The sequence below is a fragment of the Malania oleifera genome, chromosome 7 (assembly GCF_029873635.1).
Source record: "Malania oleifera isolate guangnan ecotype guangnan chromosome 7, ASM2987363v1, whole genome shotgun sequence".
Lineage (NCBI taxonomy): Eukaryota > Viridiplantae > Streptophyta > Magnoliopsida > Santalales > Ximeniaceae > Malania > Malania oleifera.
The window spans coordinates 98553616-98579786 of NC_080423.1; the positions used below are offsets into that span (position 1 = coordinate 98553616).

The 26171-nt window shown below is 36.7% G+C and overlaps 1 protein-coding gene and 1 non-coding gene across 2 annotated transcripts; both read right to left on the reverse strand.

Annotated features, from left to right (window-relative positions):
* Positions 1-2108: 2108 nt before the first annotated feature.
* Positions 2109-25685, reverse strand: LOC131159302 (protein TORMOZ EMBRYO DEFECTIVE). Its single transcript, XM_058114070.1, has 14 exons — positions 25211-25685; positions 24378-24560; positions 24023-24172; positions 22719-22936; positions 22275-22560; positions 20195-20329; positions 19068-19222; positions 18327-18483; positions 17912-18158; positions 17758-17834; positions 10496-10615; positions 4232-4362; positions 3990-4164; positions 2109-2827 (listed from the first exon to the last, which is right to left on the reverse strand). Exons 1-14 carry the CDS (start codon positions 25505-25507, stop codon positions 2372-2374), a joined length of 2787 nt encoding a protein of 928 aa, XP_057970053.1. The 5' UTR covers positions 25508-25685; the 3' UTR covers positions 2109-2371.
* LOC131161022 (5S ribosomal RNA) lies at positions 21454-21572 on the reverse strand. The gene has a single exon (XR_009138186.1). It is a non-coding gene; the product is annotated as a 5S ribosomal RNA (ribosomal RNA).
* Positions 25686-26171: the final 486 nt, after the last annotated feature.

The window sequence follows — 26171 nt, forward strand, 5'->3', positions numbered from 1 at the left end:
GAAAAACTAAACATTAATTGTGTGTGAAATCAAAATTTTATTTATAATTTTGTCTATTCATTATTTTCTTTCTCACTTTCCTTAATAATCAAACATAAAAATGCGAATTCTTTAATATTTTACTTTCCTTTCACTAATATTTTTTGAGCTTCAAACATAGACTTAGTGTATCAAAAATATCGCTCATGTTGCTTTTGAAAATATGAATTTTGAGTTTTGAATTTAGACTTGTGTGGATATAAACCAAATTTAATAAAATATTCTATTAATATTCTAGTTCATACAAATTAAATTTCCAACCTCTCTCAAACACCAAATCATAATTTCCTAAAATTCAAAGAAGTGGTTTGTGAACATGATGGTAGGAGTGAATTTGGACATCCCTACACCCTACTTCAATCCTGATGCAGTGTTCAATTTCAGGCTTCATTGGAAAATTTTGTAGACCGATCTTTCTCCCAAAGGACTAAGTTACATCCATGGGGAGGAAGCTTATATAAGAAAAATGGGAATGTATACACACACACACAAACAGTGCATTTTTAATTATGGGCTTAATTTGTAGAATGATTTTAGCATGGGATTGGGGGAGACTATTGTTCATGTTAGCTTTTAAACATTAATGAAGCATTTCGATAGCAAACACAAACATGAGGAGGACAATAAAGAAGAGGGGTTGAAGAGGTAGTCCTCTAGTCCATTTTATCAAGAATGATGGAAAGGCATGTGCCCATAGCAAGGCATGAAAATGATTAAGGAAAGATCGAAGACTCGTAGAAGGAACATATGGTTTCTCAATTGTTGCAGATAAGAAGATTGATGAAAGACTATAATATGACTTTTGATTTTTTGTCATATAAATTTGTCTTCATATAAACAGTTCAGATCAATTAAGCAGAATCCTCCTAATGATGGTTGGATGATAATGAATGTTGACAGTAGCTCTTGAGACAATTTAGGACGGAGAATTTGTGATCTTATTATGGACCACTTTGGGAATTGGATAGTTGGGTTTTTTGTTCAGTTGGGATAATTACAAATATACTGGTGGAGGTAGAAGAAATTTCATATGGTCGTAATTTATGGTCTCAATTTAATTTGGAATCTAAGAGTGCGACATGTTTTTGTTTTTGTGTTTTGATTTTTTTGAGTTAGGTTCTTAGAGAACTCTTCGATGTGTGAATACATATAGGTCATATGTACATCTTTAATGACCTTTATTGCAAATATCAAACATTTCAAATATTTGTATCGACATAACTTGCATAAAGACTATTAATATGCGACCTACTTGAGTTAATTGGATTAAGCAAAATACTTCTTCACGTAGCATTAGTTCACTTCTTGTATTGACAAGTTTAATTTTTTATTTTTATTTTTTTTATACTTTTTATTTTATAATTTCACACTACCAAAAAATGGAAGCATGAAAGTTCTTCATCTCATGAGCAAGTGTTCATGAACTAAAAAAAAAAGTTTAGAGCTATTGGCAGGAGTTGTTTTTTTTTTTTTTTTTTTTTTTTTTATATATCTCAAAAATTACACCATTATCAAACACTTGATTTAAAAAACCAAAAAAAAACACACACACACCACCCTCTGAACTCTTGAACAGATTTTTTTTTTTTATAGCAAAAAAAGAGATTTCATTAAATAAGAGAAGAATTTACAAAGTAAAGAATAAACATCTCCCAACAAAATTCTGAAAAAAATAAAATAAAAAGGAACTAAAAAGATAAATAAATATGCAAAGAATTCCTCGATTTCCAAAAAGCTAACTCCCTTTAAACATGGAAAGCCAAGGCATCATAAGAAAGCAAAGTATTAATCTTTTCCCGAATCAATAGCCAATTGATTTTTTCACTGAAATAACCAGTGCCTTGCACAAACATTAGACAAACCCAAGCTTGTCCCAACACACCAAATAATGAGCTCGGAGATGTATGCCACAAATATTGAAAGCAGAGCTTCAATGTTCATATCATTAAAATTTAAAATGAGTTAACAACACAATCAAGTGAGACTTTAACGACTGCCCTGTGATTTACCTTTTCACTGGTGACATTGTTAAAATATCAAACTAACAAATAACTAATTCACATTAGAAATAATACAATCAAAATGGCATTTAGTCACTAATAATCATTTTAATAATTTGACAACAAACAGATCATCATAATCACTTTTCAATACAAGTCATCGTTAAAATACACCACCTGAACACTAAATTGATTATGTGCAAAATCAATCATCTTGTAATTAAATGTATAAATAAACAAGAAATAATCTAATATTACTTGTATAAAAGAGGGAACATGAGTATGTAGGCAAAATTGTACACTCTGAAACATAAAACTACAAATCTTGCGTCTTATGCCTCTAATGAAATAGCTGAGGCATTCCCGTGAGCCGTCCCTTTAACTTTCTTGCGCACACCTTCTCTGGATTTTCGCGACTTCCTTTTCTTAGTAGAAGACTTCTCATTCTGCTCTTCAGAAGCCTGCTTCTGCACTGCATTGGCTGCATTTTCTGTTAATGGCCCCTCAACAGCATCCTCAAGATCAGAGTGCAACTCATGCTTGTCTTTCAGCTTCTGCACTGCATCAGTTGCATTTTCTGCTAATGGTCCCTCATCTGCATCCTCAATATCAGAGTGCAACTCAGGCTGGCTGTTCAGACCCTTTGCATCAGTTTCCGATTCAATAACAGACATTTCTGTAAGAGTGTAGTCCAACAAAAGTGTGCTTCTTATGAGCCTGTCGATCCTGTTGAAATGTCTCTGGGAGTATGGGATAAGACCTTCAAGGAGTTCTCCAATGCCTCTGATCTAAAACATCATCATACAACAAGATCATAATCACATTCACAAGACATTAATTGTATTAAATCCTCAAATACAATCCTTAGATACTTAAGTCCCATTGGTGGGTATGAATCAGTTTCTGTCAATTCACACAATTGAGGGCATTTTCCTCAACTATCTTAAGAGCTATTAAATCCTTCACATGTAATACATTTTTATAATATTAGCTTTATTATTCAATAAATATATAAAGAGGTATTAGGAAATGAAAACAGGACATCAAAGTGGGAGAATCCCCTTTTTATATGTATTTATGTTACAATTTTGCATCAGTAAAGCAAATATAAGTAGGTGCGAAAGGGATGCCAACCCAATGCACGAAAAAACTCATTCACAAGCTGAAAATGAACATCTAGGAATTTCCTGGACATTTATCTCACAATTTTTATCATATTAGAAGTATAGACCTTTTTACAACTTATTTTTAACCCTGTTGAGGAGATATGCAATTAATATGTTGACCAGATACCTTGGCGCTACACACACAGCCTATGATTAAAGCAAAACCCTTCAAAACAACATATGGTTCATGCTAAAATTCAGGAGCTACAACCCCAATAAAATGTGAACAGAAGATGTCTACGTAACATTTTGAAAACAAACTGGAACAATCTCAAATGCAGTTGAGATTATAACTCAAGCACTTCACATAGCATCATGATCACCTAAAGAAAAGGAGGAAGGGACCCACAACACAATGGCCCTTAAGAGGAAAATAGTGGGTGTCCAAATTTGATGGTGCTGTCATATATTCCAATTGATTTAGAGGATTGTCTTACTCACTAACATTGAAGACAGCAATTGTGAGCAGGTGGTTAAATCACCAACTCCGCATTATAAGTATGTATGCAGGCGGTTCTTCACCAATGGCGGCGATTCATTTTCTGCTGCAATAACACATTCTCTAACTGGATGTTTGTGAACTAACTTCATGGTTCATTCAAGTAACCAACCATGATATAACCTAAGTTCGATGGGAGGGAACAGTATTTCAGTGATTGCTGCTATTGTTGGTTGTTATCCTGATCCCAGTGGAATTTGGGAAAAGCGTCATATCAATCCATTAGAAATGCCTGTAAATTTAATAATAAAGAACTCTGAACCAGAATACTCAAAAGAAAACAACCTCAATAATCTCTGTTGGGGGAAGAATGTTGAAAACCCGGAAAAGCACAAATTGAGCAATGTGACAGAGTTTTGGCTTAGTGTTCCATTCTCGAACATACTCAAGCAGTAGATGAAATTCTTCCTTGCCAAGAGCATGAAGTGTTTTTTCTATCTGATCTTCAGCCTTTCTCTTCCTGAAAATAATTTTACTCAAAACACATTTGCAACAGTATATGCACGAAAAAGAGATGATTTCCTAACCTGCAAAGTTCAGCAAATAGTTCAAAAAGTTTATGAGGCCTGCGAAGTTCAATAGCAATTTGAATTGCTTCAGTGTAGTCGGCATCTAAGATGGCATTTTCAAGGTCTTGACCTCTCAGAACCCCTTCCTCCTGCATCAACAACACAGCAGTTTTATTAAGTAATTTCTTTAGATACCAGCTTTCTTTCATAATTAGAATTGTTCAACTTTTGTATGGAGTAAAAACAACAGATACAAGTCAGTGGATGGCCCTAAAACCAAGCACACAAATGCAGGAAAAAGTAAAATTAATATACAAATATATCAGCTGCACAAAGGATACCAATTTGTCTAAAGTTGGGAATTTTACACTTAGTGATGCACTTTCAAGCATTATGTTCAATGCAAAAATATTTCATGCAATTCATTGGAAAATGTACTTCAGGTGCTTCATGCTTGCACAGAACATTGACATGCACAAAAAATTCAGAGAGGCTTTCCCACTTCCCAACCTTACAAAATATCCTAGGTGACTAGGTACTTGGTAGTCACAGTTGCTCCTACACATAAACTTAACAAATATAAGCAGAAGGTTAACATTGCAATACATAAATTCATTCAGTACAAACATTCTAAAATTCTAGTCCACAGCAAGAATAGTAAATGGCTAAGGAGTAAGAAGTAAGATTTAAGGACTGCAATTAGCCAAGGGATAAGGACTAAGGCATAACATTTAAGGAAAGATTTGACTACAATTAGTTGAGGAATAAGGCATACGGCAAAACATTTAAGGACTAGAGATTATTTGACCTCACATTTAAGCTTTTATCCATTTCTAACCTCACTTACATAAAATCGAAGGAGAAAAACTTGCAAATTTTTTTTTTTTATTTTTTTAATACAGAAAGGAAAAACCTATCAAAGGATAAAGGAACCAATGCAAGAGCAGCCAGGACAACAAGTCCTCCCAAGCACTGAAGGGGCAAAAAGTAAAAGATAAGAAATATATGAAAAGAAAGGGTAAAAATAAAATTTGTTGTGTTTTTGTGGCTCTTATACTTGGTGGAGTTCATAAACAAAGGAAGAAAAACATATGTGTGAAGTCATTGGTGCTATGCAGCAGACATTCGTCGACGAATGGAGATACCGAGAGCAGATGAGATTTAGACATTCAGAAGTCGTCGACGAATATGCCTAGTTCATCGACGAATGAACACTAATCGTCAATGAATGGACCCAATTTGTCGACGAATGGACTTGAGGCTGCGAGGATGATTTCAAATTTTGAATGTAAACATTAGGACGGTTGGGTTTTGGGCGGAAACCTCCGTGGGATTGTTAAATATGTCATTTTGGACATATTATGGAGAGAGAGAGAGAGAGAGAGAGAGGGGGAGGGGAAGGAGAGAAGATCATTGTATTGTGTATTTTGTGATCTTCATAGTGAAATCTTTGCCAATTGCTCCCGTGGATGTAGGCTTTGCCGAACCACATAATTCCTGGTGTCATTGCTCTTATTATTACTTTGTTTATTTGCTGTGGTTGTGGAGTAATTATGGATAATCACCATTTATATTGTTGTATTTGGTTTTTGTTTGATCCTTTACACAATATACATATTCCGTTGTGCATTGTTTGAGAGGCATTTTTTACAACAATTGGTATCAGAGGGAAGTTGTAATGGCCTCCGCATCTTCTTTTGCGAAATTTGATGTTGTCAAATTTGATGAAACTGGAAATTTCGGTCTGTGTAGAGAAGGATGAAGGATCTCTTGGGGTAACAAGGTATGATGAAAGTTTTATACAGAATTTAACCGGATAGTATGGATGCAGCGACTTGGAATGAATTGGGAGCAATGGAAGTATCAACCTTTCGACTTTGTTTGGCTAATGATGCGATGTATCATGTCATGGATGAGGATTCTCCGACATTAGTTTGACGAAAACTGGAATGCCAATATATGTCTACGAATTCGTCAAAATCTGCAAGTGTAGTGGAGGAAGATTCTGAATGTAGTGATGGAGGATATGCTATGTGTTTCATCGGGTTTGGAGTGCCTCACAGATGATTCTTAGATCTTAGATATCGGATGCTTTTATCCTGGAAAATGATTTGACATCTACAGGTCAGTTTATGTTGGTTGTATTTTGATGGAAAATGATATTTCATGCAAAATATTTGTTATTGGAAATGTCAAAATTAGAATGTATGATGGTGTTGTAAGAACCAAATGTGATGTAAAGTATGAACCGAGTCTAAGGAAGAATGTTATTTCATTTGATACTTTAAGTTGTAGTGGATATTGTTACAAGTTTGAAAGTGGAGAAATGAAAGTGTGTGAAGGCGACTCGATAGTGATGAAAGGAGAAAAAGTAGCGAGAAATATCTATGCACTGCAGGATGTTAAGGTTGTAGGTGGATCTGCAACTGTTGCATCTAAGTCAGATATCTTGTGGCATATGCGGTTAAAGCATATGGGTGACTACATGTATTCAAATATTTGGGAACTGATGATGATAGCATCAGGGGATAGACATATGTATAGTGGGTATATTACAAAGTGTCTTGGTGTACTTTATGCAGTGACTGAGATGGAGAACCAGACCGGGAGAGAGATTCTCAAGTCACACATTGGGGCTGAGTATGCTGGTTTTGTTCAAGGAGTGTTGTGAGTATGGCAGATCATATGCAGCGCTTGCAGGGTATTTCTTGGTGAAGTCAGTGAGTATAGCGCATTTCTTATGTGACCAATCGCCAAAGGTATCGCTAGATGAGAAAGTTGCAAGTGAATTGTGGACAAGTTTTGTGGTAGACTACTTGGTTGTGAGTGGATGTCCACTGGTGAACTATTCTAGTGATGGATGATCTAGGTTTGGTGTTATGTTCAGACAGTACACTTTTCTGGTGTATAAGAAAGGTGGGTACAAGCTGGGTGATCTTTTAGCAAACAAAGGGATGATCGATGACATGACTTTTGTTGATGAAGCCATGGAACAACGTACCCAGGTAAAGAAAGAGAAACAAATGTCAGAAAATTACAGTAGCAACAATCATGTTAATTAGGTAGAGTTAGGGACTCAGGGAAGAAATACAGGGAGTTCTATCTCGGATCAACAGTATCACAGTATGAATGGGCGTGTGATGCACGTGGAGCTACAAACTTAGGGCAAAGATGGCATTGATCATATTACATGGAGTTTCAGCTTGAGAGACCAGTAGAATTGCGGTGGGCCCATGTACACTATCAGACCACCACTCAAGTATAAATTTGGCATTCTGGTGTTTCATGTATTCATTACTACTAGCAACAAGGTTTCTACTATTTTTCAAGTTGCAATGCATGACAAAGGTAAAAATAGAAGGATAAGTGTTATGGTAGAGAAAATGGATGTATTGCATATGTACCAGGTGTGTGAGTTGGTGAAACTTCCAGTGTGGAAGAAAGTGATAAGATGCAGTAAAGTGATGTATCTGTTGTGTGTGAATGACATGTTTTTGGCTGGAAAGGTTTTAACTGAAGCTAATTAGTTGGGAACACTATTGAAAGTTTTTGACATGAATGTGTTGGGTACGACCAAAATGGGTCTTGGTTTGTTGATTCGCATATACAAAACTACATGGAGATTAGTGTTATCTCAGGGTGGTTTTGAGAACAGTGCTTCAGAGAGATCGGAGTTATCTCAGGGTGGCTTTATGGATAGAACTGCAGGGAGACTTTGTTTGCTATCTCAAGGGGGTTCTGTGGAGAATTAATATGGAAAGTCTATCATTTGGTACCCAAAAACGGGTTATGATGTCCAGGATATGTCAAAAGTTCCCCATGATTGTGCAATGGAGTGTTTTGGCACACAACAGAGTGGACCGTCAGTTGTAAATTTTGTTGAAGACTATGCAGGGGGCTTTGGTGATATAAGGCTTGCAGCAGCTTTTGTGCTTACTGTTGTGGGATGATCTTATTAGAAGCCTAAGGTGAAGTCTTCAGGTGTTGCATATACAACCGTATCAGGGTTGATGGTAGAAGCCGAAGCTGCCATTAGCAAGTTCAAGTGGCGTTGCTTGGACTTAGTGTTTGTCTCCAAGTGCTAGAAAGGAGACGGTCCCAACCAAACATTCAAAGGTTAAGGTGGAGAAATGAGATATGTTTTTCAGGTTCTCCTAAGAGGCGTATAATCGCCAAGGTGGAGATTGTTGTGTTTTTGTGGCTCTTATGCTTGGTGGAGTTCATAAACAAAGGAAGAAAAACATATGTGTGAAGTCATTGGTGCTGTGCAACAAACATTCGTCAACGAATGGGCCTCATTTGTCAACAAATGGAGATACCGAGACCAAATGAAATTTAGACATTCAGAAGTCGTCGACGAATATGCTTGATTCGTCGACGAATGGACACTAATCGCTAACAAATGGACCCTATTCGTTGACGAATGGACTCAGGGCTGCGAGGATGATTTCAAATTTTGAATGTAAACGTTAGGACGGTTGGGTATTTGGAGGAAAACCTCTGTGGGGTTGTTAAATATGTCATTCTGGGCATATTGTGGAGAGAGAGAACGGGAGAAGGAGAGAAGATTATTGAAAATCATTGTATTGTGTATTTTGTGATCTTCATAGTGAAATTTTTGCTGATTGCTCCCATGGATGTAGGCTTTGCCGAACCATGTAATTCCTAGTATCATTGCTCTTATTAATACTTTGCTTATTTGCTGTGGTTGTGGAGTAATTATGGATAATCAACATTTCTATTGTTGCGTTTGGTTTTTGTTTGATCCTTTACACAATATACATATTCTGTTGTGCATTGTTTGAGGGGCATTTTTTACAACAAAATTCTACTGATTGTTAAGGAAATTTTATGAAGATAATTTCTACTTCATCCAAGGAAGAATAAAACCCACCACCAAGCCCAAGTCACACTAGGTGGAGTCTAACTATATGAACTCTCTTCTAACATTTTGAATGATATAGGCGATATCTGCAAAAATTGAAGTGTCAAATCCTTACTGGGGGGCCAATCTATTCTAGTGTCTATGCCACCCACCTTTTTCCATTACTACCACCACAACAAGCAACTACATCTCCCCTCCTCACCAGGCCATTTATTTTATCTAAGTTGCAAGTGTCCCATATCTTCCACAAATGCTACAACTAGCTAACCACTCATCCATCTTAGCATTATTATTTGTGCAACAATCCTGCACGATTAAATAAATTAAACAACAATTATTTTATAATTTTGCATGCAATAATTAGATTAAAAGCTATTTTATCGAAAAAATTATTATGAGCAACAATGATTCTATTATAATTATTATTGTTATTACTTGATATCTCATGATTAAATAAATTTGAATCTTACGCAGAGAGATGCTTTTTCCCAAAACTAGAAATTCTTACACTAAGAGGACCCATTTTCTATCATGGAAATTTTATCCAATGACCTTGACCTTGAGCAAAACACAAAATGTTTCTCAAAAATTTCAGTACTACAAATTCAACAATCCAAAACCACCAATTCAAACTAAAAGCTTGGAAATTATCATTTTCTTAATAATTTAATCAAATGAATCAAAAGAAAAAGGGAACAAAAACATCTCTTCAAGATTTTAGCACAACCATCCAAAGAAATGCCAATACGAGGAGCTAATAACTTGATATTGTCCTGCAAGAATTCTAAATTCCAGATAAAAGGATTGAAATATCATCTTAACAATATCAAATTTTGCATCAAATTTTTGTGAAAATTTTTTGTGTACCCGCACAGGCTTGTACTGTACTTGAACTCAACCCGCCTCGCATTATAATATTCCTGAATATTCTACGATATTGGCAGTATCTGTTGACTAGATTATTTGTGCAGTGGTTTTTGTTGGTTACCCTTTTTCCTTGGGCATTTTTTTATTTTTTTTATTTTTCTTTCTGATTTGTGCCAGATTTTCTATATGGAGATGTCATATTCTAATTTTTGTATATTCTTAATTTATTTATGAAATCTCTTCTTTTGCTGTCAAAACAACAACAATAATAATATTCACATGCAATTACATGCAGCTTGACTAAGACAATGGAACATAGTTAAAATGAAAAATAAAAATAAATTTAAGAGGATGAAATTTAGGATTGTCAAACAAATTTTTTAAAAAAACAAATGTTGCATCCAAAATACACTATCATAAAACATTACATGTTTACACCAAATAAACAATAAATCACTCAAACAAATAGCATTATATGCTTGCATCAAATAAACAACAAAGCACTAACAAAAGCAGCTTATATGACTCACTTCTTTACGAAAAGCTTCCTCTTTATCAGAAACAGTAGAGTCATTCCACAGATTGATGACACCATCATTGCCACCAGTTGCAAGCATTTCTGTTTCCTTCCCAACAGCCAAGGCCCATACCTGCAAGATAAAATTAATTGAGTAAAACAAGGCCGCGACAGATTCAGAGAAAAAGCAAAAACTGGACAAATTCCAAAAGAAAAAACAAAGGGGAAAAGAGGCTACCATGTCCACTAAATGAAAGATCAACTTAGAAGCAGATAGCAAAACATCCAAGTCTTATGTTTATATGAGTATAGATATGCACTTCAAAAAGTTCTTGTAAGAAATGAACACTACAATAGAATACAGGAGTTTACAGCATCAAAATTAAAAAATTTAAGCATGAACTTGTACAGACTTAATAAACATCTCATTGATTTTATTAGCAGTGGAAATTAAAATATACAAATGTTTAAAAACTAAAATTAGCTTAACCAGTAAACAACTAGTGAACTGTGGGCAGGTAAACCAAGGGAGTGGTGCTCGAAGGTGAACTTGAAGGAGTAATCAGTTTAATAATGAATAATAAATATGCTGGCATGCAGGCAAGCATGTGTATGCAGATTTGATAAAAGAATGGCATGACAGAGTGCAAGGAAACCTAGGTAAAAGGAATGACCTCAGAAAAGATATTGTAGTTATCAACCCGCCAATGATCATCACCCAACTAGGTACCATCCCAAAAATTCTTTATTCATCTTCTTTTTTCACTATCATCATCCTTTTCAAAGGTTGAAACTGATGGCCCCAGGACGCACATTTTACTCATTACAGTTAGTACTTAGTACAACTGGATTGATTCATCAAAATACAACAATATTGAGCATCTACATAAAAACAGCATCATCATCCCCTTCCAAATTACCTTTATAAAATGGAGAGACACACAACATGGCAAAGTGATGAGTCAGTTCCAGTATTTTTTTCTTCTCTGCTTTCAAAATAAGGAAAATAAAGAGATAGGCAAAAAAGCTCGTAAGTCAAGTACAGAACGAGCCTTGTCTACGAAGCAGAGCAACCCTGTCTTCTAATGGGATAGGCGGCTATTAAAGCAGTATTCCCCCTTGAAAATAAAAACAAACGAATGATCAACGACTTTGAAATTAGTGAATATATTCTTTCCATGGGATTGTCTGTAAGTTTAGCAGTATACCTAGCGTTTCGCGCTGGACGACGTGTTCGCTCTCTAACACCCGAAAACATGGGAGATAAGTTGTCAGATTTTGCGTTCAACTCTTTGAAAGAGCTTATCTCAAATAAGCTAGAAGAGCTCTTTGGGTCGCAGGGTGTGCAGTTGCCCGCGAAAATTAGGATTCAAGATGTCGCCACCCATCTCCATTGTTTTTATAAGAGATGCAGCAATGCCAATTTAAAAAAAAAAAAAAAAAAAAGAGGATAAGACGCCCTGCAACCCTTGCTATCCTCTAAAAGAAACATAAAGGAAAATCTATTAAAATTTCAGAGAAACTCCCTAATCTGAACTGCTTTACGTGAATTATTATTTTTTTAAGTAAACAAGCATTCAGTTCACAAGGGCACCAAGTGGTTGCCAACCTGTACACAAAATCCATAAAGTCTTAACCAACTCATTTCTGTTATCCCTGTACCAATGGGATAACTAATTCATCAAACCATCAGTGAAGTTCCTATAAATTGAAATTTATATCCTCGAAAAATCTACTATTCATTTCCTTGAACAAAATAAAAAATTTAGAGAGGAATCAGATTGATAGGTTTTTTCCCCTCTCTCGCTGGTTTTAAGAACTGACCAGGCCAAAAGTTCCTGATTTATTGACTCAGCTGAAAACCATTTCTAAAATCCCCCCCTCCCCGCTCCCCACCCAAAAAAATAAAAATAAAAAATGCCCAAAGCCAAATCCCACAGCAACCTCCATCGGCGCTGAAAAAATAATTGCTTAACATCTTCCAACTCCTCTTCGCAAACATAGCATCTGTTCACAAAATTCCAATTTCAGAAGTTAAAACCCTTCCTCAGGTTACACCACAAGCTAGGAACGCCACTTTGCCTTAGCTGACATTTCTCTAATAAGCAACTGTCTCGCCTCCCTCTGCCCTGAAATCTTCTAATAATAGGATTTAACACTATCCCTCCCTTCATTGTCGACCATCATAATAATACAGTTATAGGAGAAAAGCTGAGAAGAGTTCATCTCTTCCAAACTTGATATTCCAAAAGTTCCGCCATCTGTGGTAAATAAAAATATGATAATAAAGCTTCTAAATCCAAAGCCACAAAGAACACATCCGAGAAGAGCTAATGTGATTCCAACAACACCTATCTTTCTAGAAGTTAAACTTTTCCCGATTGCCCACAATAATCTGTTTGAAGGGACAACTCTACCCATCTCCGTCTTATCCAATTCCAAGCCCCAATTGCATACAGTTTTCTATTCTCCCCAGTGGCCTATTCATTTCCCCCCAATTACATGCAACTTTTCCTCTGAAACTTCAATTCCATTTCCAAAAAAGGCCTTACTGAAAGTAACAAGATCTCTAAACTGCACCTTCTTGAGGAATGGGTTGTTTAACAATATCCAAATTCGACAAATGATGTTTGAGGCTCTCACCCACAATATACCGAAAAAATCTTCTTCAAATACCTTACAGTCACCAAACTATGTAGAAAGAAATGGGAAGAGATATAAAGTACCGGAAGGTAGAATAAGACGCTATTAATAAGAATTAGCCTTTCCACCTTGACAAAAATTTGCTCTTCTAAGCCACTAGCTTCTTCTCAAATTTCTCAACCATGGGAACCCAGATAGATTTCTCACCATTAATCAAAATTGACAAGCCTGGGGTGGATATGCATTTTTTTATCTGAGAAATCCATTTCTTTGGAATTCAATTTTCCCAACATGAAAGGTGTAAGATCTCAGTTTCCACAATTGTAGGCCTTCTCCACGTCAAGCTTACAAATTACACCTCCTTCACCCCTTCCCCTTGCCCAAAAAGCATGCATCAAGAATTTCTCCCCTCAATAAAGGCATTTTGCAAGGGTCCTACCACCATGCCTACCACCTTTTTGAGCCTCAACACTAAACTTATAGGCAGTTATCTTCAATTTTTACCACCACATTTTTTCTTGAGAATCCAAGCAACGAAATCCGCAAAATTCCACCAAATTGTGTAGCTCCTCAAGAACGCCATCACCTCATTTTAATCAATCCCAAATTATCTTGCTAAAAATCCATCATAAACCCCCTAAACCCAGTGCCTTGTCTCCATGACCCTCCTTAAGAGCTTTAAAGACTTCGTCTTCAGTAAAATACATGCATAGAAAGTTATCTAGATCTTCACTAATCATATGCAATTCAAGGCCTGTTAAAGAAGGCTTCCCACATTTGAAAAGGTACGGCCCTACAGAAGTTACATGCTGCATTCTTAATAATATCAATACACATACATACATGCATATAGACACATACACATATTTGTATAAGAGAATATATTAATAAAATCAGAATGAGATACAAAGTGAGGACGGGATGGCCTCCAAAAAGCAGCATAAAATATGCAAAAAAACACAATCAGACTCTGTTAAAGCTGCTCTCAATCTCTTTGAAGGCCGGCTAGAGACAGCGCCCAATTAAAAAAAAAAGAACAAACACCTAAAAAAAAAGGGCCCACGATGATGCCAAAAACACCACTATATCCCATCAAGCTAGTAGAGGTTGAACAATCCTTGAAAGTTCTTATATTCCTCTTGGAACAAATGATCGATAGGGGTTCAAAAACTGAGCAGCCCCCAAGAACTCTTCCATTCCTGCTTTTCAAAAAAAAAAAAAAAGGAAAACTGGCAAGAAATCTACAAAATCCTAGGCACCTCCCAAGCTTCATCCAAGCAAGAGAAACGAGCATTCAAAGATAGTTTGCTGTCTGCCCAATTGCTTCTTTAGACGTGCGGCACATGAAGCATATATCCAGACTGAAAGATTAATAAAATCCACTGATCTGTAACATATGTGCATTAATCCTATTGAAGTCACAGACTCATAGTCTAGATGAAAACCTGAATCTTAACAGGAACCTTTGCCTTCCAATGATTTGGCTCCAAAGGAAAAAAATTTGGTGGAGTTTTTAAGAGGTGAAGGATTTCGATTTGGAAGAAAAGTGACTTAAGGAATTGGCCTCCCAAGCCCTCTTAACCTTAGGAACAGAACAAAGTGATCCAAGGCAATAAGCAAGGTTGGTGAGCTCATTGGCCTCCCGTCATTGAGATTCCTAAAAAAGTGGAAAAACAAAGAAGAACTCTCCCCAAAAAAAAACAAAGGAATGATATGTTCATCATGAAGAGAAGAAAGCTTTTTAAAAAATGAGGTCCCATCCAAGCAGCCTCCCAAACCCAAACCCTGTTGCCATTACGCAGTATGAAACAAATGAGATGAAACAAAAGACGAGAAAGTTGGGAAACAAACTTCTAAGGGCTAGCATGAGAAACAATGCCACTTCCCCTAGTATCTCACCCATTCCAATGAAGCCCACACTTTTTATCAACTTGTGCCATAGTGAGTTAACCTCTAAGGAGATCCTCCATAGCCATTTAGCAATCAAATAGATGTTTCTCAGAAACCACATTACGAAGACCCAATCCCCCTTTGGATGTAGGTTTTCTAACTACCTCCCCCAGCTAACAAGGTGATATCTCTTATTCTCCCCCCCCCCCCCCAACCTGACCAAAGAAAGTCGCCCATCATGTCATCGACCTCTTAAGAATCCTAGCAACACTCGTAAACCCTCAAGATAGAGATAAGAAATAATTTGGAAGTTAAAGAGAGAGGCAATAATGCATGTTATACAACCCCCATTAGATAAGTACGCCCTCTTACTCTCCAACCTCCAAATGACCCTCTCCGTCACCACGTCCCAAAAAGCTACAGAATTAGAATTACCACCAAGGAGAGGCCAACATAGGAAAGTAGCCAATCTAAGGAAACACACCCTACTAAGCCTTCAAAACCTCTAAAACCTTGTCTTCCAAATTAATGCCTGCCATCCCACTCTTCTAATATCTCTTTGATTTTTAGACACTTAGCCATCAAATTCCCCTTTATCAATAAAGTTAGATGTCTTGTGAGCACTTGCCACTTTATAAAGAAGCTTTGGTTTTCAATCTCTCTTTTCAAGACTTTAGACTCCAAGAGATTTCTTTTCAGCCCAATCATCTTGGAAGGTTCCTTTCACATGTTCATTCTCTTTTCATTATCCTCTACAAACATATGGCTTCATTACTCTCCCTTAAAAAAAGTTTATTTTTCACAATAACTTTTCCAAGAGCGTCCTTGTTCCACATCTCAATACCCTGATTAAGCATTTTCATTTTTTTGCCACAACAAAGCTAGCGTGGCCCTCCATCCCTAGAAACTATTCCATCAATCTCTAACTTGCTTGCAAATTAAAGGCTGCAAATGAGCCCGGGCAGCAAAGCTTTACCATGCTCAAGCTTGTTTACTAAATTTTAATTTGAGCTCAAGCTGAGTTCAAACCGAGCTTCAATATACTTGCTCAAGCTTGTTCATTTACATGGCAAAGCTACCGAGCTGCTGGCAAGCAGCTTGGTTCTTATGGGACCACTCACTATGAAAGGCGAGAGGCTCGTAGGGTTTTGTTAGGCAAAAAGTGAAAAGGAGCTCTTACTAATAGTGCCTTGTGGTTTATTTGCACCCTCCCTCAAAGCCAGCCTTATGACTGAATTTAAGTTATGGAGCTTGGGCTAAACAAGCCAACACCTCAATGGCCTCAACTTATAGGCTAAATAAGCGCATTACAATTCAAACTTAATTTGACCCTATTAAACAAGCCCTCGCCTACTCCAAGCCCTATTGAACAATCCCAACCAAGCCTGTAACCAAGCCACTCATTCTTAAAAAAAGCCTCAAGGGAATCGCCAGCTTACATAACAAACAAGCCTAAACAAGCTCTTACTAAGCCAAGCTCCCATGCCACTCATGAGCAATATGGTTTGTTTGTAACTGTATTTGCAATGCTATCCGATTTTCAGTGCACATTGCATGATTTTTAGTGCATATGGCATGCTTTTTACTGCACCCAACAACTTAGCAAAGGAACAATAAGAGTCCCTATTGTTTCCAAGCAACTGTCAGAATTTTAGCATTCTCACTCCTTTGACATTGTTGATCAACGCCATTGAAATTTGACAGGAGCACACAATCGCACCTCATGAAATCTTCTTTCTTTCTTTTTAGATTTTCTTTTACCATGACAAAAAGGGTCAACTTCAATAACATGCCACATGCATATCTACATCATATCAATGCCTTCTCTAATGGATAGGCCACATCAAGGTTTTAAACACAGCCCTCTCACCAAACAGAAAACAGGAAAATCTACAACAGGTCATCTAAAATGAAAAGCGTAAGTTTAGCACAGCAAGCAACAAAAGCAAAATTGTCTGAAGTATCTCTTAAGGTGTGATATGCATTGTTGGCCTACAACCTAACAACTGAAGCAAAATGGACATCTAACATGGTATTGGAGCCACAGTTGCCAGGAGATCTTGGGTTCTAGTCTCATTGTTAGCATTTATTGGAAACTTTGATTAAAATTATCTTGCTCCCAGAAATGGATGTTGTTCATTGTTTTGTTTCTCTCTCCAAGTGCAACCAAGCAGCAAATGCAGGGGAGGTTAAGGCTTGATTTACATTGTTGGCCCACAATCTCACAGTTTAAGCTTCTAAGTGAAGTGGTAATCTAACGTTATCCAACAGTACATTACAAGAAATAGCATCTGCTTCACAAGATCAAAGGACCCACAGATGGGAACTCCTAATCAGCTGGCACCATATTTCAGCAAACCAACAACAATAGAAAATCATCTTAATCTTTCAGTGGCCTTGACCAAGACTGGATGCTACCTATGCCCCTCCAATAGCCCAAAAATTTACACATAAACAGCATTTCCCCTGAAATCAATCAATATCAAATAAAATAAAACTGCACTCTGTTTTCTAAAACATACCATCAGATAAAATGACGCTGGATCTGATCACATGAATGCAGTCCATTTTTCAAAAACAAGGATAATTCTATGTATGATTTTTTTTTTTTTTTTGGACAAGTGGTTCTTTGTATGATATCAAAAACAGCTATGTTATTTACATGTACAAAAAGAAAAGTAGAAAGACAATTCTTCAAAAGCTAAATTTAACCCAAAAAAAAATTAGAATTTCTTTCAGCACCTTGTCTTCATGTTGATCATAAGTAGCAACACATTCATTATCTTTGACCGTCCACAGCTTGACCAAGCCATCAGCACCTGAAAAAGGAAACTTTGCTTCCTTATAAATATTTCATCGAATTATATACATATCAGGTGATAGTGCTCCTCATTACCACAAGAAGCAAACTGGGTCCCACGAGAAAGGAATGATGCTCTTAATACACTGGATGTATGCCCTTCAAATGTTTTTAAGCAGGAACCATCAGATATAGCCCATATTTTTATTGTTTGATCACCAGATGCTGTTATAACACATTGATCAACTGGTGAGAACTCTACAGACCAAATTTGCCTTTTGTGCCCTCTGAGTACAACTACAGATACCAGATCCGGAAGCCTCCAAACACGAGCTGTGCGATCCTAATCAAAATGATAGAAAAAAATCAGAAAAATCTCAAGTATAGAAATTTGAGATTAAAGGTAACCATGTACTGTATTTTGATTTTTCTCATTCATAGAAAGCATCATTTCTCATCTCAAACATATAGATATTAGATGTAAAGAAGCAAGGCCTTCTAATTTACTAACCCGTGAACCACTACAGACAAAACTGTCATTTGGAGCAACAGCCAAAGAATTTATATCCTTATCATGGGCTGACACAACTGCTTTCGTTTTCAGATTAGTAGGCTGTTCCACACCATCAGAGAGACCATCCAAACTCCACACCTTAAGCATAAGATCCCTAAGCATAAAATAAAAAATTAGTCAAGCATAAAATAAAAAATTAGTTAAGTTTAAAATAACTTAGGATAAGAATTGAGAAAAAAAGATTATGCATTTAATTTAACTCAAATCTAATGGGTCCCTTAAGGGTATGTTTGTTTTGCAGGATGGGTTTTTGCAGGACTGGAGTGGACTGAATAGAATTGAACAGGATTGGCAATTGCATATGTCCTTTATTTTGCCTACCATCCATGAGGGACAAGATTAGCAATGATAGTTATCGTGTCCCATGTTTAGCCAAGCCTTAAATCCTTTAGCTGCAAAACAAACGCACCCTAACACGTTCTTCAGAATCAGCTCCAAAGAAGGTCAAAACCAATCCATCTATTTCCTGGCTTCCTGCCCTACATATCTTATACCAGTGTGTGAACATCCTGACAAGCCAGCCATTTAAAAGGCCCTTGAAAAAATAATTCTTAATCTTGAAGTTGTCATGCACTGTTTATTCATTCAATCAAAGGTTCCACATAAAAACTAAGGCAAGCAAGCACTTAAATTGCAATGCCACACAGCTTAAGTGTACTGCCTGGGTAAAGCTCTCACCTACTACCACTTACAAAGAAGTTCCGCTGTTTCTTGGAAAAAGCAACAGCTCCAACACCACGTTGATCATCTTCGCCACCCACACCAACTCCAACTTTTTGGGTGAAAACCCCAACTCCTATACAAGACCTGTTTTCCATATCCCACAACCTCACCTATACCAAAAATAACAAATAAATGAAAATTCAAAATTAATTTCAGCATAAACCAATGTGTGACTCTGTGTGTGTGTGAGAGAGAAAGACAGAAAAAGAACAGTAGTTTGCATTAGAAAATCATATTAGATGTATTTCTATAATCAAGAAATGAAAGCCTAGGATTTTAAGTAATGAAAAAAAAAATTCTATTTTTGCAAAAAAATTAAAGGAAATTTTCTTCTATTATAAATGCAAAATGGAGTATTGTGTTCAAATGTTACATTTTCCAAAATGGAAAAATAGAATACAAGTTTCCTTGTTTTCAAACTTATACTTGGAACATGACTCCACACTTTCCAAATTTTTCAAGTTTATTTCACCCTCTTTTTTTAGCCCGTGGCACCACCATCTCTACTCCAAGACCACAGTTACACAATTTGTTGCCAGCACCAGCAGCTACACATTGACACCTACAACTGCCACCCACCGACACCCCATAGCCATCACCAGCAACAGCCACCCGCCATTGTCAACACACCACACTGCATCCCATCATCACCTCACCATCACAGAACAACCAGCCACTGCCTTATCCAACTGCTGCTGCAGCCCATCTCCACCACTCACCACCTGCCCCTAGCCCAGCTGCTGCCATCAACATTACCCATTGTCACCAGACAAAAACCACTACTATACCTTTGTGTTACTTGTTTGGAGAAAAAATTTTCAATTTCAACAAATGAATGCGTTTCTGGAATTTCCTAATTATTTTCATGGAATAATTGCAAATGGAGATGAAAACAGAAAACAAAAAAAGAATGTTTTCCACAACTAACAGAACCTCAGAGACTGTAGTCAAGCTCTTCTAAGGGTAGTGCCGTGCCAGAAGTAAACCATGCTAGCTTTTGAAATCGCATTCAACCAAAATATTTTAGCAATAATTAAAGAGGCGCATCTTGACAATAACAAAGTGACAAAAGAAAACCTTACACTGTTGTCTTTGCTTCCCGTGACAATAAGCTTTCTTCCAGAACTTGATACACAAGTGTCAAGGCATAGAACAATGTCAGTATGACCTGCCAATACATAGGAACATGACATTGATGCAAGGTCATACACTTGTACCTGCACATGTTCCCATTAATAAATACTAATTCGGCACCAAAACTTCAAAATTAAATCCTATGTAGCACAGATACAAATACAACATTGGTACACCACAACATAATAAATGCTAGTGTGGCACATGGCTAAATCTGTAGTTAATTTTTCCCCCAAAAATAAGCGGAAAAAGAACATTAAGGACCAGAACCAGTAGTAATTTGACCCTGAAGGCAACTCTCTCTCTCTCTCTCTCTCTCTCTCTCTACACGCACAACGGGTAAATCCACTTGTCAATTAACAAAAATTATTGTCGGCCCGCTTAAGGCACACTTGACATGTATATTAGTGTTCCCATGTTCGACATATATACACAGACAAAAAATTTCAAAGTTAAATCCTATGTAGCACAGATACAGACACAACATGGGTACACCACAACACAAAAATGCTACTATGGCACATGGCAAAATCTGTGGTTTATTTTTCTGCCAAAAATAAGCAGAACAAGAACATTAAGAAAAGGACCAGAACCAGTAGTAACTTGACCCTGAAGGCAAGTCTCTCTCTCTCTCTCTCTCTCTCTCTCCACACCCAACAGGTAAATCCACTTGTCAATTAAAAAAAATTATTGTCAGCCAGCTTAAGGCACACTTGACATGTATCTTAGTGTTCCCATGTTCGACATATATACACAGACATTGCTCCTCCCTGGCCATTTTTTCCATAATTGATGCAAAGTCCATTTTGGAACCTACCCCAGAAGTTTGAATGTGTGGTCTCCAACATGAAAGTACCCTACTCAATAAGTTCATGTGTCCCCAAAAGGACCTGATGCATGCTCCTTCACACATATCAGGCTCAAAAGTAAGGCATGTGCATACATAACAAAACAAAGCCACGTAAAATTGCTCATGCAAGCTACCTCTGACGACCATATTCATTGAGTTGGATCATAATCACATATTTTCAATGGAAAAAATATTTCTCCATGATCACTTTTTTCTACTAACACCACTTCGAAATTAATAGAATAAAGTGGTAATCTGTTTTTTTTTCTTCTTCGAATACTAGTTCACAACATCAGCAATGATGCAATTATGCAAAGCAATTGTAAAAACCTTTTTTTAATTATTTTTTAAAAGAGAGGGGTGCAACACGAGGACTTCCCAGGAGGTCACCCATCCTAGTACTACTCTCGCCCAAGCATGCTTAACTGCGGAGTTCTAATGGGATCCAGTGCATTAGTGTTGGTATGATTGCACCCAAGCAATTGTAAAAACCTGCTGATCATTATCTTTCAGAATAAATGACGCTCATAAATGTTGCTTATGAATTTATCCACGATGCTACAGGCATATATCAAAAACAATATCATTTACATTTAACTTAAAAATGCATCTCCCACCTGAAAGTTGCAACACAAGTGTTTAAACATAATAAATTGTTTCAAGTGGTGACACGTCAACAGGTTATTGATGAACAGGATATGAACAATTGGAAATATATATATATATATATATTCCATTTTAGACAAATTAACAACAAAAAGTGTAAAAAAATAGCAGAATAAGCATATTACTGTTGAGCAGGAAAAGGAAATCCATAATGTGATTACACTTAGAGCCTCATAATTGAAGTCTCCAGCACCATGACAGGAAACATAGCACAAGACTAGAGATGAGAATACAGTCAACAATATACATGCTTTCGGATACTGCTACTGCTTAAGTCCAACATAATCAAAGGATTTTGGGTAATCTTGTTTGAGGGAGAAAAGAAGATTCTACAGCACGCATAAGAAAAAAATATAATCAGAACTAAGACCATAAAATCAGTTGATAATCCAGTTCATTTGGTCATATGCATAAATAAATCAATTGACATGCACCACCACTTAAGACCAAATCCACAACTCATGATCCGCCCAGACAAAGCTTTTAAGGTGGATCAATCTACAGAAATTTACCTGTTCATGATTTGTCGCAACTGCAAGGAATTCTTCACCATCACCAAGAAACTTCATATCCACAATTTGTTCATTATACCCAATAAACCTTTTGCTTAAGTTTAGCTTTAATTTCTCTTCAGAGTAAATAGCTGGTGAATAGAAAAGAAAATGCTGATCAGCAGTGGCACAGAGCAACCCTTGATCCAAAGGCAGCAAAACAGCAGCCGTGAAACCCCTTTTTGAGTCGTCTTTCTGAGAGTTGACAGTAACATCAGAGCACTGCTGCTCAAACAGACAAACTGCACTGTTGAGGAATCAAAATAATTATGAAAGTAGAGAAACTAAATGCATATTAATTCTAGGAAAATATAAACAAGGACCTAAGAAAATGGATATCAAATAAATCAATGAATCATTTAACAAAGAAATATTCCAGAGAATTTGGCAAAACTTGTCTTTTACCCTTCAGAATTCCATATCCGTACAATTCCACGTTCACCAACTGTAACAAAAGAAATTGGGGGTGACCCGATTCTTTTCTTGCCACTCTGAGATTTACATGACCCAAGACAGGATGCAAGAGAAGTCCCAGATCGAACAACACAAACAGCTTCAAGCACCTCATATGTCGGCACAGTCATCTTGCAGGCATAGTCATGAAGATCCCACAAATTAACGATCTGAGATCATTAAATGCATAATTTGATGAATACAAGCACATGTCAACAAGACTAATAATTTCAAACCTACTTTGATAAAGTTAAAATATATATATAACATATAATGACTGAGAACAACATAACCCAAAAAGAAAGTTCCAGTGATATGACTGATATGACTGTCCTGAAGTCCCTACAATGAATATCGCACATATATGGGATTGAATAGTCAACGCTCTATGCCATGGAAACAGCTCTGGTGGATGCCAAAAATCAGTAAATTATTAAAATGGTTTGTAAAGCAGAGAGGTGAGGCACTCATATCCAGTGCCTACAGAAGGAAAATTTTGTGAATTTCTGGTTAACAGGTCACAATGTGAAAAGGTGAAATACAAATTTAAATATTGAAAATTAATTTCATCATTGACCAATTGAAAACCAAAAAAAAATTATGTGCCTCAAATTGCCACAAAGAATAATTTCACTTCTCACGTTGGGATTTAGGACTTGCAAACTAGCCTCCAACGAAGCAAACCATCTATGCACACAGAGCCTGGAAAGATTCCACTTTGCAGTGCAGACTTTCAAATTCTTCAATTCAAAATGCAAAATATGAAAAATGCCCCAGGCTAACATCCACCCCTACCCCACTGCTTCCAGGGTGCAAAGGAGTGAAAAAAAGCATCAAATTTCAGCATTGAAATCAAAACTTCAATTCAAGGTTTGCTCCTTGCTTCATGAGTGATTGAATTCACTGAGCCAATGAACTAGAGATTGAAATCTCAAAATTAGAACTCTCCACAAAATAAATCATTTGGCATAGTGGAGGTTCCCAAGTCCCACTTCAACTGGATTAAATAGTGTATATGACTGGCAACAACATAAAAAAGCTAGCAACGGACTGAGCTGAATATCATCACTAATGGCATGTGTTAGACTTGACCCAAATTATAACTCTATGAATTGCATATTTCAGACAGGAACCACAGGCAAGATTTCAGATTCCAATATGATATATGTATCATTTATAATGCAAGTAATAAATATAATGAAAGAATTTCATCTCTTAGGAAGACAATTAATAGCAGAGGCAAAAAGGAACTTTGCCTTATCTCTTCCAGCACTAATCAAGGTCCGTCCATCTTCAGATACTGCCATAGAAGTCACTGCTGAGAAATGCCTCTCGAGTGTAGCAACACACTTCTTTGTTTGGAGATCCCAAACACGTATGGTTGCATCATCACTTCCAGAAAAAAGCTATAAAGATAAACTGAAATGGTAAGCTGAGTAAATCATTTATGGCCCGCAAATAATGCATATGACTAGGGACATCGTAAAGTAACAAATAAACAATTCAGAAAAATTTGAACTATTATTGAGACCCAAAATGACTCTTTATGCAGCTCAAATAAAGCATAGCTACATGAGTCTATAGAAGTGCTTCAATTTAAAAGAAACTTACGATCAAACGATTGGGGTCAGAATGGAAAATGATACTAGCCACGACCCCTTTGTGACCTTTGAAGTAATGGGTGCAGAATCCACCATCCACATCCCAAACAAGGACTTTCCTATCAGCTCCTGCTGTTGCAAGTAACCCGCCCGATGCATCACAAGCCATGCCCATGACAGGACCATCATGCCCCTAACCAAGAGTTGAAAGACATTTATCACTCATAAACTTCACATAATCAGAATGCCTAACACCCTCCCCCCCCCAAGGGACCCAAAAAAGAAGCGAAGAATGTTTTGAATGACAATGTGAATAACAATACATACAAATGATGGTCATGCTGGCAGACAATTGTGTATTAATAAAACATTTGCTTTGCATAAATTTACTTTTAAATAAATAATTACAAATAATAAAAAAAACAACATCCATACCCCTTGTTGCCCAGAGAAATGGGAAAAAACACATGCTTCAGTTACATTTTCCATTGTTTTGGTGCACAACCAAAAGAAAAATGAAAGCAGAAGCAGTAGAAACAGAAGCAATAATAATACCAAGAATAAGACGCATAGCAACTAAAACAACAGTGTTCAACTAAGAGCTGTAGGAGTTGCTTTGATTCAGTAATAGTAGGTAGCAGTACTGAAGAAGTATATCTCCCATTACTAGAGATTCACTAGTAATGAACTGAGAGGAGCTGCAAATTATATTCTTCAGTAACCTACATGAGTATTTCATTCCTGCATAAAATATAGTAACTTCAGTTTTGTCTATTTTCTGTTCTCTGCCCGGATGTTCTCAGGAACCAAACAGCGACTAATTTTATTTTAGGCGTCCCTTACCTTCCAAGAACGGAGGCACTTGAGAGAGGAGAGATCCCACACCCTAATCTGTCGGCTGTGACTCGCCGAGAAGAGCAGCTTGTCGTCGGGGCTGAGAGCAAGGGCCGTAACGGCCTCCGAGTCGCCCTCAATCGTGGACTTCACAGAAGCATTCGAAACGTCGACGATTTTGATGGAATCATAGCAGGCGCAGGCGAGGAAAGAGCCGTCGGAGGCAACGGTGAAGGCCCCCCCGGTGTAGAACTGTTGCAGCAACGGCGCGCACCGATAGTTCGTCTTCAAGGCTACCGACGCCATCAGCACTTCAAAGATTTCCTCTAATTTTCTCTATCTATGGTTGCAAGTATTATGCACAGAACGAAAAGAATGCAGACGGAGAGGTAGACAGTAGGGTTTAGGAGCAAGCCAAGGGTTTAAGACTATTATTATAGGTTTTATGTTTTGTGAAGATGGGGAAAGTGGAGAAAGACGGAGGGAAGAGGAGATGGTCTGTGTGCAAAATAATTTTATTTTTTATTTTTTATTTTTCTATAATTATAAAATAGCATGTTGTTTCTAATTTTTAAAATTTACATATAAAGGCAAAAAAAATAGGATAAAAGACAACCCCTGAGATTTACCAAAATGACACAAAACGTCCCCATGTATTTTACACCAAAAAAAAAAAAAATTAAATGAGGTTTATATCATTTCGGCAAATCTTACCGGAAGTTTATGGCATTTATAAAATCTTAAGGGAAGTCTATGATATTTTTTAAATCTCATGAGAAATTTTTGTCTTTTTATCAAAATTTCAAGAGAGGTGAATGTCTTTATTCTTTGAAATTTATGTTAAATTTACCTTTGAAAATAATAAGTGAAATTCTTTTTTTATAGTTAAACAAGTCATTGTATTTTTAATTATTGAAATTCACAAGGAATAAAAAAGTCATTGCAAAAATAAATCTCTTATTATACATAC